Source organism: Lycorma delicatula, chromosome 7 (assembly GCF_047948215.1).
Source record: "Lycorma delicatula isolate Av1 chromosome 7, ASM4794821v1, whole genome shotgun sequence".
NCBI classification, from domain to species: Eukaryota; Metazoa; Arthropoda; class Insecta; order Hemiptera; family Fulgoridae; genus Lycorma; species Lycorma delicatula.
Genome location: NC_134461.1, coordinates 12,498,790 through 12,515,149, shown reverse-complemented (window position 1 = coordinate 12,515,149; position 16,360 = coordinate 12,498,790). Strand labels below are relative to the sequence as shown.

The 16,360-nt window shown below is 31.0% G+C and overlaps 1 protein-coding gene across 4 annotated transcripts in view; it reads right to left on the bottom strand.

The window, feature by feature from the left end:
• Positions 1-16,360, bottom strand: part of LOC142328183 (uncharacterized) — a 165,101-nt gene that overhangs the window by 12,948 nt on the left and 135,793 nt on the right. The window contains exon 18 of one of the 4 annotated variants that reach the window (XM_075371744.1): positions 3,029-3,376. The exons of 2 other annotated variants lie outside the window; for them this stretch is intronic. In XM_075371744.1, coding sequence (XP_075227859.1) covers positions 3,029-3,376 — 348 coding nt within the window. The remainder of the gene's footprint in view (positions 1-3,028; positions 3,377-16,360) is intronic. One more of the 4 variants, XM_075371746.1, reaches the window with a different exon arrangement.

Here is a 16,360-nt window from a genome sequence, read left to right as displayed (position 1 = left end):
GAAAACAAAAAATTGCCCCCAGCAAATTTAAAATTCCTTGCCCCCAGCATTTACAATTGCATAAAACTTTTTTTTTCTGATAAATTATTGTCTTCATGCAGATTCTCTAGAAGAAGAGATTTTTTATTAATGGATAAGCCACATATGAAAATGCTATTTTCTGAAATTTTTTGCAATTTTTCCTAACTTTTTTTGATTAAGTTTATATTTCCTGACTTTTTCTGCTTGTAGGAACCATGCTAGATGCCACACATGTGCTTCAAAGATTGCTAACAATCCTGGATGAAGGAATGAAAGAGTATGTAATGAAAATAAATTTAGGAAAAGCTAACGTAATGAAAGTAAACAACAGAGGATTAGCGGTAAGGATAAGTGAAGGAATAGAAAAAATAAATAAATATAGAAAATTTTTCCTTTGCAATCACAAAGAAGCCTTCTTCAGTAAAAGGAGGAAATTACTATGTAGTAAAAGAATTAAGGAAGAGGTTAGCCAAATGCTGTATGTGGAGAGCCCTTTTAAGGAAGTGAAGCATGGACAATAAGAGGGAGAGGAACTGGATCGAGGCTTTTGAGATGTGGTTATGGAGAAGAATAAGGCGGTTGGATGAAATGAGGAATGAGGAAGTAATGAATATGATTAAAGAACAAGCACTTTTTCAGAAAGTATACAAAAGAAAAGGAGACTAGTTAGGAAATTTGGTTAGAGGAATTGGAATCTCAAAAACTGCTTCTGAAGGATCAGTAGAGGGAGAAAGGAAGCGAGGAAGAAAAAGGCTTTGTGTAGAAATGGATGGCAACAGTAGTTGCATAAGAGACCTGTCATCAGGCAGAATACCACATGATGATGATGATGATGGATCAGGCAACCCCCAAACTCTTCTAAGAATGCACTATTATTTCCTAAGATAAGAGCACAAATTACTGAACAGAAATTCTGCAGTAAACAATTTAAATATAAGTTACAAGTTCCTAGATTCTTCATTTGGGAACTAAAATGCCATCTGAAAACAGATTCTGGTTTCCTACCTACTCATGCCCATCTTTAGAATCAAATGATGTGTTGAACTAACCAACTGAACTATAAACATTTTAGGCAGATCCCCCCCCCCCACCACCACTAGAGGTTAGAAACAATTTTATAGAGTGAAAGAGATACTGTCTTTCACGGAAAGTTTGTAAAGGTTTTAAAATATTTGTAAACACGGTTAAAAATATCTCAGGTGAATTAATGATAAGAAAAATTACAATGAAATTTCAAAGTGATAAAAGAAAGAAGGTAATTTGTAACACCTTAAACAAGCAAACATTTCGTATGAAACCAGAAGGTAATAAAAACCAAAGTAACCAGTGGTGTTAAGCATAACACTGCTGACCTTGATGGTGTGAAAGCTGTCTTCCAACTTTCATCCAAAAGATTCTGGGTTCAGTTACAATCAAGCTTGGCAATTCATTCATATATAAGAAAATTAGTTTACAATAAAAAAAAAGGAGTAGGGTAGCTGTATTTGAATGTAGGCGTTTAACAGAAAATAAAGATATAAAACATAGAAAAAAACCAGACAGGAAATAGGTAGAAGAAAAAACATGATGTTCAGTGCACACACTAACATCTGGTAGTAGTTTAAGTGAGATCCAGATGTATATATATATATATATATATATATATATATATATAAGGGAAATTTGGAAAGTTCTTGACCTGTTACAGAGATGGCACATGTATGATCATATAAATTTGGTATTTGTCAAGTATGATTTTTTAAATGACGTGTTACAAAGTTTCAGAGAGTGTAGTAAGTTGCTTGTTTGTGGTGATCGAGTAAAGCAAACAAATTTTGACATTGAAAAATAGATAAAATTAAATGTTTGAGCAGTTATAAAATATTCTGTGTTTTAACAGAGAGTAAACTTTAAACTTTTTAAAGTTTAACTCCAACACACAAAAAGAATTAGATTTCACTTTAAAGGATTCTTCTCCTTTGATTTCAACAGTAAAAAATTGGGCAGCTAAATCTAAATGTGGTCATACATCCATTCAAGATGATGGGTGCTCAGAACACCCAAAAATCACTACTACTAACTAAACTGTTACAAAAATCAACAACACTGTATTATATCACCAATCCACCGATATCCATGGTGGAATGTTAATGCCTCAACCTTTCATCTAGAAGTCCTGGGTTCAAATCCCAGTCAGGCATGGCATTTTTCATACACTACAAAATTTCATTTCCGTATCCAACACACAAGCTTTTAGCTTGTGTGTTTACGAAGCTTTTAGCTTGTGTGTTTGAAGGTACGTGTGCTTACCGATATTACAAAGAACTTGTAAAACTGTGTTGAATATATTTTACATGAAATTTTGGGTATGAAAAGGTTTTTTGTTAGAAGGATTCTGCATTTGTCAGCAATCAACAAAAATGTATTTCACTGAACACTTCTCAAGGGTGTCTTATTTATACAAGGTTTTGCTGACTTCTTCAAAATTTTATAATGGTAGATGAAACATAGATCCATCATAACAGGCTGAGACCAAGGGCAGAAGGAAGTGAAAATGATTTCCAAGATAAGTCATGACTATGTTTTTTCAGGTTCTTGCAGTGCAGTGTTCACAGATTACCTGGAAAAAGGCAGGACCATCGCTGGGGTGTACTATACTTCATTACTGGATCGACTGAAGGGTACTATTTAATTTTTATGTCAATATATAGCCGAAAGGCAAGTGCTGTTTCACAATGATAATGCATACATACACACACTTTTCAAGGTGTTGCTGCAAGCAAAACTCCTTGACCTAGGCTTTGAACTACTTCCACATGCACTGCATTTGCTGGATTTGGCTCTCAGCAAATACATCCTCTTCCCAAACGTGAAGAAACAGCTCGCAGATGTCTAAATACATTAAATTGTAAAGTGACCACACTGAAAGATAAAAAAAAAATTTGAAAAATTTGTGTTTTCTTTGTTAGGCCAAGAACTTTCCCCACAACCCTCACAATCAAAATAAAATAATAAAAAAATTACATACACAAACCTGTGATTTATTTTCAGTATTCTCATTATCTTTATTTTTATTTGACAATAAATTGACAAGAATATCATTTGGTAATATCTTTGGACGTCTCAAATTTGTTAATGTCAATGAAGCGTAATTAAAAGATGAAGTAGACTTATTAGTAACATTTGCATTAACTGCAGAATCGGAAGAATTAAACTTATCAAAATATCTGATTATACCATTACTATCAGCTGCTATTTTTTGCCCTTCCTTTATACTAGCAATTTTATCATAACTGAGGTTATTAGTAGACTGTTGTGAAAATGTTGGTGTCGATAACAAAACATTGGTTTTAATTTGTTCTTCCTCAGAATATGTCTGATTTTAAATGAAAAAAAGCAATGCAATAAAATATATTAAAACACAATAATTTTAAAGCATTAATACTTACAAAATATTTACCAGATACAGAGATAATTTAAATATTACTCTAAAACCAATAATAAGTAAGAATTTAGTATACAAGAATAACATTGGAATACGTTCATAATATTTTATTTATATTTAAAAACATAATTATAAAAATATACGGGCACAGAAATTACAGATAATGTGATTACATAAAGACAATCGTAAATAAAATACACAAATAAAAACTTTTACACGTAGTAGATGAAAAAGCAAAAGATAAACTGGTAACTACATTATTTATTAATTTATTCTGTAAGTTACAATTTCGTTAAACAAAACGTAAATTATAAAGAATGAACAAGGTGATGCTTGCAAGGAACTTTTACTGCACTTTGAAGCATAAGATGAAGAATTGCTGCTGCAGTTAAAAGCTGAGTCTGCTACTGCTAACTGAAAATAAAGAAACCAAGGAACTCTCTTTAAGGACAGACGAGTGATAATTCTGGAACACTAAGTATTCAGGAGAAACTTTCACTTCTGCAACGTATTGAGATCTCAAGAAATCACCTGCATCTGTAATAACAATTTATTACAATGCCCGACTCCTCATACAAGTCTACTTGATTACTGCAAACATCCAAGATCTGTCTTTTAAGGGTCCTCCACATCTACTATATTCACCAGACCTAAACTCCCAATGAATTTTAATAAAAGAGATGACAAGGAGAAAATCTTTCAGATCCGATGAAAAAAAGAAAGCAGTAAAAAGAAAGCTACATTTTTATAAGAAATATTTTTTACAGAGATATATCCATACATTTGTGATCATTCGAACACACACTGTACACCATAGAGACTATGTACAAAAACTGATGTAAGCATGTACCTTTTGTATTTATAAAATAAAAATATTAAGAATTCCATTATTATATCCCTCACAAATAGCCCTATTAAAGATAAGATTAATGGGAAAAGAAATGATACTTCTGTAACAGAACAACTTTCATTACGTACTTTAAACTTTGCTGATAAACTTGAATGCACGCTATGCACCATTTTATCTTGAAACAGCACACGTTACAATGATCTTAACAATGATTTACTTGAAAAAATGAATAAAAATCAGTTTATTTTTTCATATCATTAGCAGCAAAAAAAGTTCTAAACAGATTCAATAAAGAATATCAAATGCGTATATTAAAAAAAAATAATAATAATGATAATAAGTTTTACAACCAATACTTCAAATTTTTATGAAACTGTACCAATTATTTACACAATTATAAAGTAGACCTTTTCTTTTATTGTACACATAATTAAACATCAAACACAACACACCAGGATTTGTGACACACATAAATGAATTAAAAAGCAATATTTTTTGTAAAATCCTTTCATAAATTTGATACTGTAAATTATTAAGAGTGAGCATGCAAATATGAATGTAAACTCCAGTGAATACAACCAAGGGTATATATTAGGTTATAAATTTTAACTGTTAACACAGAATTGAAAGCTTGTATTAAAAAAGTAAGCACTGATCCTCAAATATACTGTACCTACACCAGCATTAACAATAATGTAGCATATGTTCGTACATTCTACAGAATAATGCAATGTTTGTGTGTGTATGTATATATATATATATACACTGCCATCATTTCACCATCTGAATCAATGTAATTTACATTTTGTTACCTCTGTGCAATTCAATATAGCAGATGTTGAATTACTGAATTACAATCATTAATAAAAACTTTAATTTTCAAATTTTAAACATCGGATTAACCATAATTTGTAGTAAATAAGAACTAAATCTTCAAACAATAGCCAAACATGATTTTATAAAAAATTAACACTATAAATGTTGACATTTAAAACTGATAAGCTGTAAGGATCGTGTTGTGAAAAAAAAATTTGAGGAATAATTAAAGCGATGTCTGCCGATTGAGTCACTGTTGCTTTATAAATAAATTTTCAGGTATATTTTTCAAAAGATTGCTAATATAAGAAAATATCCTTTGGCAATACTGTGTATGACCGCAAAGTTTTTCTCATGGCATGACAATATCTGATAAAACAGGTTTTATAAAAAAAAGTATTACATGTAGGATGTAGTGTTACTAAAACTTATCTGCCTATCCTTCTCCATTAGTAACAACAAAACTAAAGGGTAATTATAAAGGCTTACATCGTATAAAAAAAAGGCAGCCCAAAAATTCTTTGTTTTGAATCTAGATTTACACATTCCTTATCAAAATAGTCTTCCTTAAGTGCACACATTTGTTTCCAGCACATGATCCACTTTCCAAACATGAAATCCACGGTATCTTTTGAGAATACTTTGCATTTCATCTGCATGGCTTTTATGACCTCTAGATTCATCTCATTTTTTCCTTTTGACCTTCTTCACCGTTGGAAACAACCAGAAGTTGCAAAGAGCTAGATCTGAGCAATATGATGGAGAGGAATTGTTTTAATTTTTTTCCATTAACGAATTATCAGACTACCTGAGCGGTATAGGGGCTCGCATTATTGTGATGCAACAGAAGTTATTCAATTTTTTCCAGGGTGTTTTTTTAAACAACTCAGTATTACCTTCAGTACATTGATGTACGGCAGAGAGCATTTACAGTCATCCCTGAATTTACCTGATGTCAATAAATGAAACTTTTGACGATAAAAAAAAAAAAATGATCACAACTTTTTCTGTGCTGTGTGTAGCTTTTACTTTTTGAGATGGTGAAGAAGTTGATTTCCAACAGGAGCTTTATTTAATTTCAGGGACACTGAAACATCCAAGACTTGGCACCAGTTACTGTACTGTGCAAAAAGCATGTTCTTTCCTTTTTCTTATAGCGAACCAAAAATTCTTTGGGTACAAGGTACTCATTTCCTCATTTGAATACATGGTACTCCATTCAGTCAGCATTTAAGAGCTGTGGAACACAAAAACAAGCAATGTGTTTCATAGGCATCCATTCGCTCAGAAAATTGTACACAATGTTTTTTGAGGCATGTGTAGCAGTTCCCCTGACTGCCTGACACACTGATAAGACAATCTTTTTAACAATACTCAACTATTGTTGAGTATTGTTAAAAAGTGTTACAAGTGTTATTACACTTGCTGTGTTCACCATAACATCATTAATTAACATGCTCTGTGATCCTCTCACCTGGCCAAAATGTAACAAGCCAATGAGAACAAGCTGCACTTTTTGGACTGATTTCATATAACTTTTGAATATGTACATAAAACATGCCCTGAACTGTTGATAAAAGGTAATTATTTTAAACATGTAAAAATATTACTTTGGGGCATGGATTTTATTATAACGGCCATTCAATCCCAAAAGTACTCATTATCAAAAAATTGTGTTCAAATTAAAAAATACTTATAGCACGCTGCAATAGTTCCAATAAAAATTCACATATTAAATAGTTTAGGTAATTAAACGGTCATTGATTATTGTTTCTAGCAGGAAGTGCTCTATACAGTAACTTTATAATGCTGACAATACTAGCAGAGGCCGATGTTTCAGAATAGTGCTGTCCATTAGTTATGTACAATATCTAAAAGAAACCATTCATGCGATTAAAATTTTTAGACTAAATAGTAGAATTAGTCTACCGATCATTTTATACAGTTGATCAGTAGATTTTTTACTGATTTCTACATTTTCTACCAGAGTAAACAAAAAAACAACTAGGGCTTTTTTAAAAAGAGATTTTCTTTATTAGCAAAGGTTAAGAGCGAGGTTTTACCATCAAAGAAACAAATTAATATCATGTTTATAATTGTATTACAAGGGGTGAGTGAAATGTATTGCAGTCACTCACATCTTGCAAATAAAACAAATATGGAATATAAGTATATTTTATTCTTTTACAAAAAGTTAAAATTGGTTTTCAAAGTAGTAACCATTATTTACATCTACACATTTCTACCGACAGTGAATAAGGTTTCTCTTTGTATCAGTAACATAATATTTTTCTGTTTTTCTGTTAGTAAATCTATTGCAATAAGCAGAAAATTTGACAAACTACATATAGAACTAGAAACTAAAACAACTACATACAGAAAAGTGGATTGTGCTAAAAATAGATAAGAGAATAGAAATATTAATGTTGGAAAAGATTTCAACTTAATATCTTTCAGTGACAAGTCGTATAAAGTCAATAGGATTTAATTAATGGTGTTCTCTCAAATCAGACAGCTTGGGTCTGTACAAGACTCACTTCATGTACACGACATCCTCATATCATAGAACAGCTGTGTAAAGGACTCATTTCTCAAAATAATATAAAGAAAGAATATCAATGGTCTATGTTAATTTACTTAAAAATTTGCTTTGTCAAGATAAAAATTATTGCATTATCCTTAAAACTGCACATTCTAATCCACAGATTAGCAAAGTTGTAACACCTACTTATTTAGATAAATAAGTTGTTCTATGATCTCATAAGCTGAAGTCACACTTCAGATGCGACTGCTCTGGGAAGATATATTTTCTGAGTGGTTAATATGATCAGATAATTTGTGAGGTGATTCTATAAATTCTAAAAAAAGCTACACGAAACTAACAAAAGTTAATGCGTTCTCAAAAATGCTAAAATAATTTTTTAATATAATCATAATTTCAACTGTAAGTGGATTTTAATATTTAATAAAAATACACTACGATTTGTATTGGTTCAAGAAATTAAAAACTATTTTGTTATTTCTTCAAAAAATACAAGTAAATGTTTTACTGATAAAAACAGTTACGACAGATAAAGTTTCACTTAGCTTTTATAAGGTATTTATTTCAAATCAGCCGACACTGACATCTGAGACACTACAATGACCATGAGAAATTTTAAACAGCAAATTTTCCCAATATTTTTGAGGATATTAAAAACACAATCTGGATTTCTGATGTCCACTCTTTTTTTTCTAATATGGCAGAATATATCTTTTTTAAATGGTCATATTTCTTTATAACATTTCTGAGTAGAAAAGTATAATTTTCTTATATTTTTATTCTCGATAACTTACTTCAAAATGTAACCCTTAAAAGTACTACAGCTAATTAAAAATAGTCTGTTATTTTAGAAAAATCTAAACGCAAGTCCTATACTTTTACTGAATTTTTGAGTAAATTCATCACTTTACTACTTTTTTATTATGTATAAATCCATTAGTACATGTGCTAAAACCAATTAAAGCTTGAAAAAATTCATTACTCAGTAGAAAAGGGAATGAGTGGAAGGGGAGAAGTTTCGCGATTTTAAATCATGGAATATCATATGTAAGTATATTCCTTTAAGTCATCAAATATTGTATTTTTCCAACTACCTCTTAATCTTAAACTATTTTTTATTTTATAAATGAAGTGAAAATAATAGTCCTAAGTAAAAATTACCCCAAACTAATATTTTATCATAAAAATATATCTTGGATGGCTAACTGCAGTACATAAATTCTTTTAATTAAAATGAAATAAAAAAATTGGATAATAAAAATAATAAACAAAATAGAAGTTGGGTTCTTTTGATTCATGTGCAGACTTGCAAAAAATTCTTAAAATATTTACCACTCTTGTAAACACTAGCATGTGTTCTGTAAACATTATTCAGAGTCTCACAATGTATTGTGAATGTTTTTCACAATTTTCAGTATTCCAGTTATCATCCAGATTTTGTACAATTTGTCTTTTAAATGTTACTATACATAAATAGAAATCTGAGAATCTTGCTGGTCTTATATTTTTATACATTAATAACAACCCATTTAACTGGGAAATAACAATTTAAAAATTTTGTTTCTTTCAAATAGCTGGCGTTTCATTTTTCTGAATCATCATTTGTATTCAAGTGTTTAGTTGAACATCCTCAACAAAATATCCTTAAAAAATTTCTAAACACCACCCCTCTCATAAAATTATTATTGTTTAATTTTATAAAAATTGAACAGTTACTTTGTTAAAAATGTATTTTCTCAATAACAAAAACTGTACTTTACATAAGAAAGGTATCAGACAGACATCCACCCAATCACAAGGTTTTATTAAAAAAAAAAATTATAATATGTAATAAGTTTATGGATTATTATGTAAAAAAGTTTTAAGACTTTATAGTAACATAGTTCTAACAGAAGGAACTATAACAAACACATTTGATCGTGTAAAATGAACAGCAAAGTGCTCTCAAAAACAAACACTGTGCATACAAGCCTGTTCTACTTCATTCTATAGTTGATAGTGACTAAAACAGAAGGCTTGAGAATTTCTGTAGCTAGATGGCTGAAGATGCTACAAATGACTTCAATTATCTGTCAAACAACATCTGGACAGATGAAACCAATATTTCAAACAATGGGATTTTAACAAAGAAAAAAACAATATCAACTGATCAACACAAAACTGTAAAGTTGTAAAAAAAAGGGTCAAAATAAAGTGATATTATCATCTGATTTACACTAAGCATTCTCCAGACACAGGATGGTTTGAATATGAATGGAGGTTGGAAAGACAGTTTAATGAAAATTTCTTTGTTATGTAACATAAACTCCAAAAAATTAAATACTAAGAACTTACATATATATATATGTAAAAAACTAACACAAATGTATATTTTGAATGGATACTAAAATGATAGTAATGTGTGTTATATGTGTGTTTATATGGGTATATATATACACATAAGTGTACAAAATCGGTTATCAGGGTTTTAAAGCTATTATTTCTCAACTTTTACTTGCAGTAATGAATTGCAAATAAAATTAAAAAGTAATTCTTACAAGTTTTACTACAAGTGTTCAATGTGAGCACCTTTCATCAAATAGCACATATCCAACCGAAAAGAGTTTTCTCCATACTTTAACTGGCATATCTGGAGTAATAGAAGCGAAAGTTGCTTTTTAATCCTATGCATCAAATTGGGTAAAGCATTAGTTAGTGGAGGTGCATAAACAACATCCTTTGTAAAACACCAAAGGAAAAAATAATACGGGGTCAGATCGGGTGGTCTTGGAGGCCACCGCAAAAACGTTCTGTCATTGTATACACGCCGACTGATCCAGCGATTGGAGAAAATATCATTTGACCGATCCCATACAAATTTAAATCAGTGAGGAGGGGTACCATTTCGTCAAATAAAAATTCTACGGCCCATCTTGCAGGTGAGGAAAGAACTGCATACACAGCACATCCAAATTAACTCCTGTTAAGCTTGCTTCAGCAAAATAAGGCCCGTAAACTTGCCATCAGGATATTGTACAGAAAACATTTAATTTTGGGAAGTCCGCTTGGCATTGTAAGAGTTCATAGGGATTTTCTGACCCCCAGATGCAGACATTATGCGTGTTAACTTTTCTATTTACTCATCATTAAACACAGTACGATCAAGAAAGTCATCTTCTTCAATGTTTGTAATATATGATTACAAAGTCAGTATGCATAGTGTAGGCATTCATTCATTCACTGTATTCTACCAATGGAGCAAGTCTTGCCATGACTGCTCTCCACTTGTTTCTGTCCGGTGCAAGTGTTTTTGTTTCCATATATTTTCCTCTTTCCACAACCCCATCAATCGACTGAAATCTTCTTACTCTTTCCATTCATCAATCCTTCAACTGCATCTATCAGTACGCACTTTCTTCTCATACAGTGTTCTAGCCGGTTACTTTTTCAGCTTAAAATGATATTTAACATATTCCTTTCCCGTTTTACTCTTCCCAACTCGTATATTTTACGCCACACCCACATTTCAAACACCTCAATTCACCATTTGTCTTCCTTTCTTAAAGTCCATGTTTCTGTACCATAAAGCATAACATTTCAAATAAAACACCTTGCCAATCTCTTCCTCAAATCTAAATTTAATTTTCCACATAGCACACTCCTTTTCTTACTAAATGCCTCCTTACCCTCTGTATTCTTTTTCTGATTTCTGTGGTACCGTTAAGATCTTTCGTTATGAGGCTACCCAAGTACTTAAATTTCACCACCTGCTCTAGTACCTCAGTCCCAATTCTTACATTAATATTTTCATCTTTGCCACCTAATACCATAAATTTTGTTTTCTTATAATAGATAGCGTAGGCAATAGGGGTTTAAAGTCTATTTTTTTTTTTTTGTCTTCAGTCATTTGACTGGTTTGATGCAGCTCTCCAAGATTCCCTATCTAGTGCTAGTCGTTTCATTTCAGTATATCCTCTACATCCTACATCCCTAACAATTTGTTTTACATATTCCAAACGTGGCCTACCTACACAATTTTTCCCTTCTACCTGTCCTTCCAATATTAAAGCGACTATTCCAGGATGCCTTAGTATGTGGCCTATAAGTCTGTCTCTTCTTTTAACTATATTTTTCCAAATGCTTCTTTCTTCATCTATTTGCCACAATACCTCTTCATTTGTCACTTTATCCACCCATCTGATTTTTAACATTCTCCTGTAGCACCGCATTTCAAAAGCTTCTAATCTTTTCTTCTCAGATACTCCGATCGTCCAAGTTTCACTTCCATATAAAGCGACACTCCAAACATACACTTTCAAAAATCTTTTCCTGACATTTAAATTAATTTTTGACGTAAGCAAATTATATTTCTTACTGAAGGCTCGTTTAGCTTGTGCTATTCGGCATTTTATATCGCTCCTGCTTCGTCCATCTTTAGTAATTCTACCTCCCAAATAACAAAATTCTTCTACCTCCATAATCTTTTCTCCTCCTATTTTCACATTCAGCGGTCCATCTTTGTTATTTCTACTACATTTCATAACTTTTGTTTTGTTCTTGTTTATTTTTATGCGATAGTTCTTGCGTAGGACTTCATCTATGCCGTTCATTGCTTCTTCTAAATCCTTTTTACTCTCGGCTAGAATTACTATGTCATCAGCAAATCGTAGCATCTTTATCTTTTCACCTTGTACTGTTACTCCGAATCTAAATTGTTCTTTAACATCATTAACTGCTAGTTCCATGTAAAGATTAAAAAGTAACGGAGATAAAAGTAAAGTCGGACTCCCTTTCTTATTACGGCTTCTTTCTTATGGTCTTCAATTGTTACTGTTGCTGTTTGGTTCCTGTACATGTTAGCAATTGTTCTTCTATCTCTGTATTTGAACCCTAATTTTTTTAAAATGCTGAACATTTTATTCCATCAGATATAATCTATCTGATACCTTGCAGTATCGCCTGGCTTTTTCCAAGTGTATATTCTTCTATTATGATTTTAAAAATTGGGTGTTGGCAATTACTAAATTATACTTTGTGCAAAACTCTATAAGTCGGTCCCCTCTTTCATTCCTTTTGCCCAGCCCGTATTCACCCAGTATATTTCCTTCCTTGCCTTTTCCAATGATTGCGTTCCAATCTCCAACTATTATTAAATTTTCATCTCCTTTTACGTGTTTAATCGCTTTATCAATCTCTTCGTATACACACTCTACCTCATCATCATCATCATGGGTGCTTGTAGGCATATAGACGTTAACAGTCGTTGTCGTTTTAGGTTTTGATTTTATCCTTATTACAATGATTCTATCGCTATGCGTCTTGAAATACTCCACTCTCCTCCCTATTTTCTTGTTCATCACGAAACCTACTACTGCCTGCCCATTATTTGACTTTTTAAAGTCTATAACGGTTGTAAATGGTTTGCACACATATGAAAGCATTTCCTTAAAATACTTTACACTGTTATCATCAGCATCGCTAGTACACTGTGCAGCATTCCTAACAGATTTATTAGGACTATGCAGGAAAGATTCACTGAAATGTTCTACATTTTCTTCAGACACCCTCGGTCATCCTGTACTCTTCGCTTTATACAGACATCCAGTTGTTTTGAACTGATTATGCCATTGACAAATGTTATTGTCACCTGGAGGATCACAATTAAACTTTGTACAGAATACACACTGAACTACAGATTAACATTTAGCAAACTGCTAAATACAGAAGGCTTTCTGTTCATTCAGTAGTTGCCATTTTTGCTAACAGCTCTGCCAAGCAGAAAAATAAGGGATTAATTTATGGCCATATTCACAACCAAATATCTCCTTTTTGCTCTTTGATTTTAGCCTTAAATTAACACTTCACATTTCATTCAAGAAATATTATATCTCTTTATTTTTTCTTAGTTTTGTTTTAATAGTCTTTAGCTTTAATATTAGGGGGTCAGGTAGAAGGAAAAAATTATGCAGGCAGGCGACGTTTAGAATATGTAAAACAAATTGTTAGGAATGTAGGATGTAGAGGGTATACCGAAATGAAACGACTAGCACTAGATAGAGAATCTTGGAGAGCTGCATCAAACTGGTCAAATGACTGAAGACAAAAAAAAAGTTTTGTTTATCACCAAACTGATATACTGAAGGTTTCTAATTATAAAATAAAGTATAGGATTTAAATAGATTAACAAATAACACTGTGTTTTTCTTTTTAATGGTAGAGAAATGCTTATAATTAATCTTTCATATACCATAGATTAATATCTAATTTGACTTAATTCTCATATTCAATTAATTACCTGTATTTGTTATAAATACAGAATCTTTTACAAATGTTTATGCTAAATTTACAGCAACTATCCACACATCAAACTGAAAAAAAGATGTGTGAAGAACTGAAAACTAAATTTTATATTTTTAATCTGTGTGTTCACCTCTTTTCTAAAAACAAAAATAACTTTTCATCTAGTTAAATTATCCATTACAATACTTTCAAGATGAAAAGTTATTATTATTATTTTAAATAAAAAAAAGGGAGCTAAAAAGACAAACAAATAGAAAATAAACTACTTTAGATCTAAATTAAAATGACATATTTTCTTAGTATACCAAGTAACATCATTCACCCAAAATTCTTCTGTAGAAAAAATACTGTATACGATGAAATTAATTAAATAATTTAGTTTATGATGAAAAGCACTTGTAATATTATGAAGGATATCTATTTGAACATCACATCCAAAAGATTTTTGAGGTACTAAGGGAAATAAATAAATCTAATTTTGGGGAAGGGGGAAATTAACTATACATAATTAGATAAATCACCAAACACAGTCTATTTTAGTAAATTAGATTTTAAATAGTTATTTTAATTACCACCCGTTATAAATAATATGAAACTGGATAGAGAGGTTAATCAGAGCTTTGATTTTATTTATTTTGATAAAAACTATTAAACTGTGTATTTGAAGCTAGATAAATCGAACAAGGTGAACTGGTATATGAGCCTACAGAACCAAAAAAACAATAATATAAAAACTGAATTTTAATTTAGAAATAAATGAGCATGCAGTAAGCAGTACTTAAACTTAGTTTTTTTAACAATCGTAAACTCTTGATTTATTAACTTACTTATTTTTACTACACTGATGTAATTAAAGTCGTTATGGCAAAGCATATGGGGATGTGAAAAAGCCATAGTACAGAAGTAAATTAAAAAAAAAGTAAACATAGTCTTTTCAACTACATATGTCTTTCTTTCATGTCATGGTAGCAGATATATATATAACAATATTTTCACCTGTATTAAGCACATAGTTCAAATTTGGCAGCCAAGCAATCAGGGCACATTTTGTTATAATTGGCAATAATTTTGTTTAATAATGAAGAAACAAAGGATTTGCATTAAAAAATGGAATAAAGTACAATGAAGTGATGAAAACATTAGCGTACGCTTCTGGGGAGGAACATCAAAAATTTTGAGTAATGCCAAGGTTTCAAGAAAGCCATGAAAACAAAAAGGGTTGAACGATTCAACACAACTGATGAAAATAAAGGACACTGTGATCAGTAATCGTCAAATCACTAAGAGAAGTCGCTGAAGCAGTGCAAATCTCTTATGAGTCCTGTGAAACAATTCTGATTGACATTTTGGGTATGAAATGAATAACATCAAGATTTTTCCAGAACTGTTCAATTTTAATAAAAAGGAAGTAATATTCAAATATATCATAACAGGTGGCAAAAGATAGTGTATGATTACAATTTTGAAACAACGGTCTAATCATCTCGACCAAAGCTTTGTAAAGAATCAAGGCCAAAAACATGCAGAGTTCAATCAAACGTTAAAGTTCTACATACTGTTTTTTTTTAATCGCAATGGCATCGTCCATTATGAATTCTTACCACAATGTCATACAATCAATAAACAGTATTAAAAACAGTCTTATTCCATTTAAGTTAGACAATCTGAAGAAAATGACCACAAATAATTCTTTGATTTTACACCATGATAATGCTCCAGCTTACGTTCACCAATAATTTGTGATTATTTAGACAAAAATAACACGGTTCTAACGCAGTAGCCTCTGTATTCTTCAGACACAGCACTATGCAACTTTTTCTTGTTCCCATCTGTCAGAACATTAAAACGACAACAATTTGTGATGGTAGATGAAATAAGAAAAAAATCACTAGGTGAGTTTAAAACTACACCAAAAAACGCACAATTTTTTTTTAGAAGAATTGCCAGTGTTTCTTTCAATACTTTTATACATCATGAATATGTTACATCTCTGAGGGACCCTTTCAAGATGACAATATCAATATAATATAATAAGTATATCCTTTTGATAAAAAAATATTCTTTTAATTTTTTTGATCACACCTCACATATGGATATACTGAAAAATAGGTAAAAAATATACTTTATATATCTGATAATCCTACATGGTTCAATCATATAATACATCTAGTCAGATTAACTTACAGAGTATTTACAGGATTAATCTATATTTACAATTTTTTTTTATTTACAACATCTTTACACAACTGTTTTACATTTAAAACTAAATCAATACATCCAAACGATAGAGTACAGTCAAATCACTTTTTAAAAAAGTGATTTGACAAGGTTTGATGTGCTCAAACCTGAAGAATAAAAGAAAGTCAAATCACTGTATACAAATGTCATATAACGACATACTTAATTAATAACTCCTACTACAATAAAC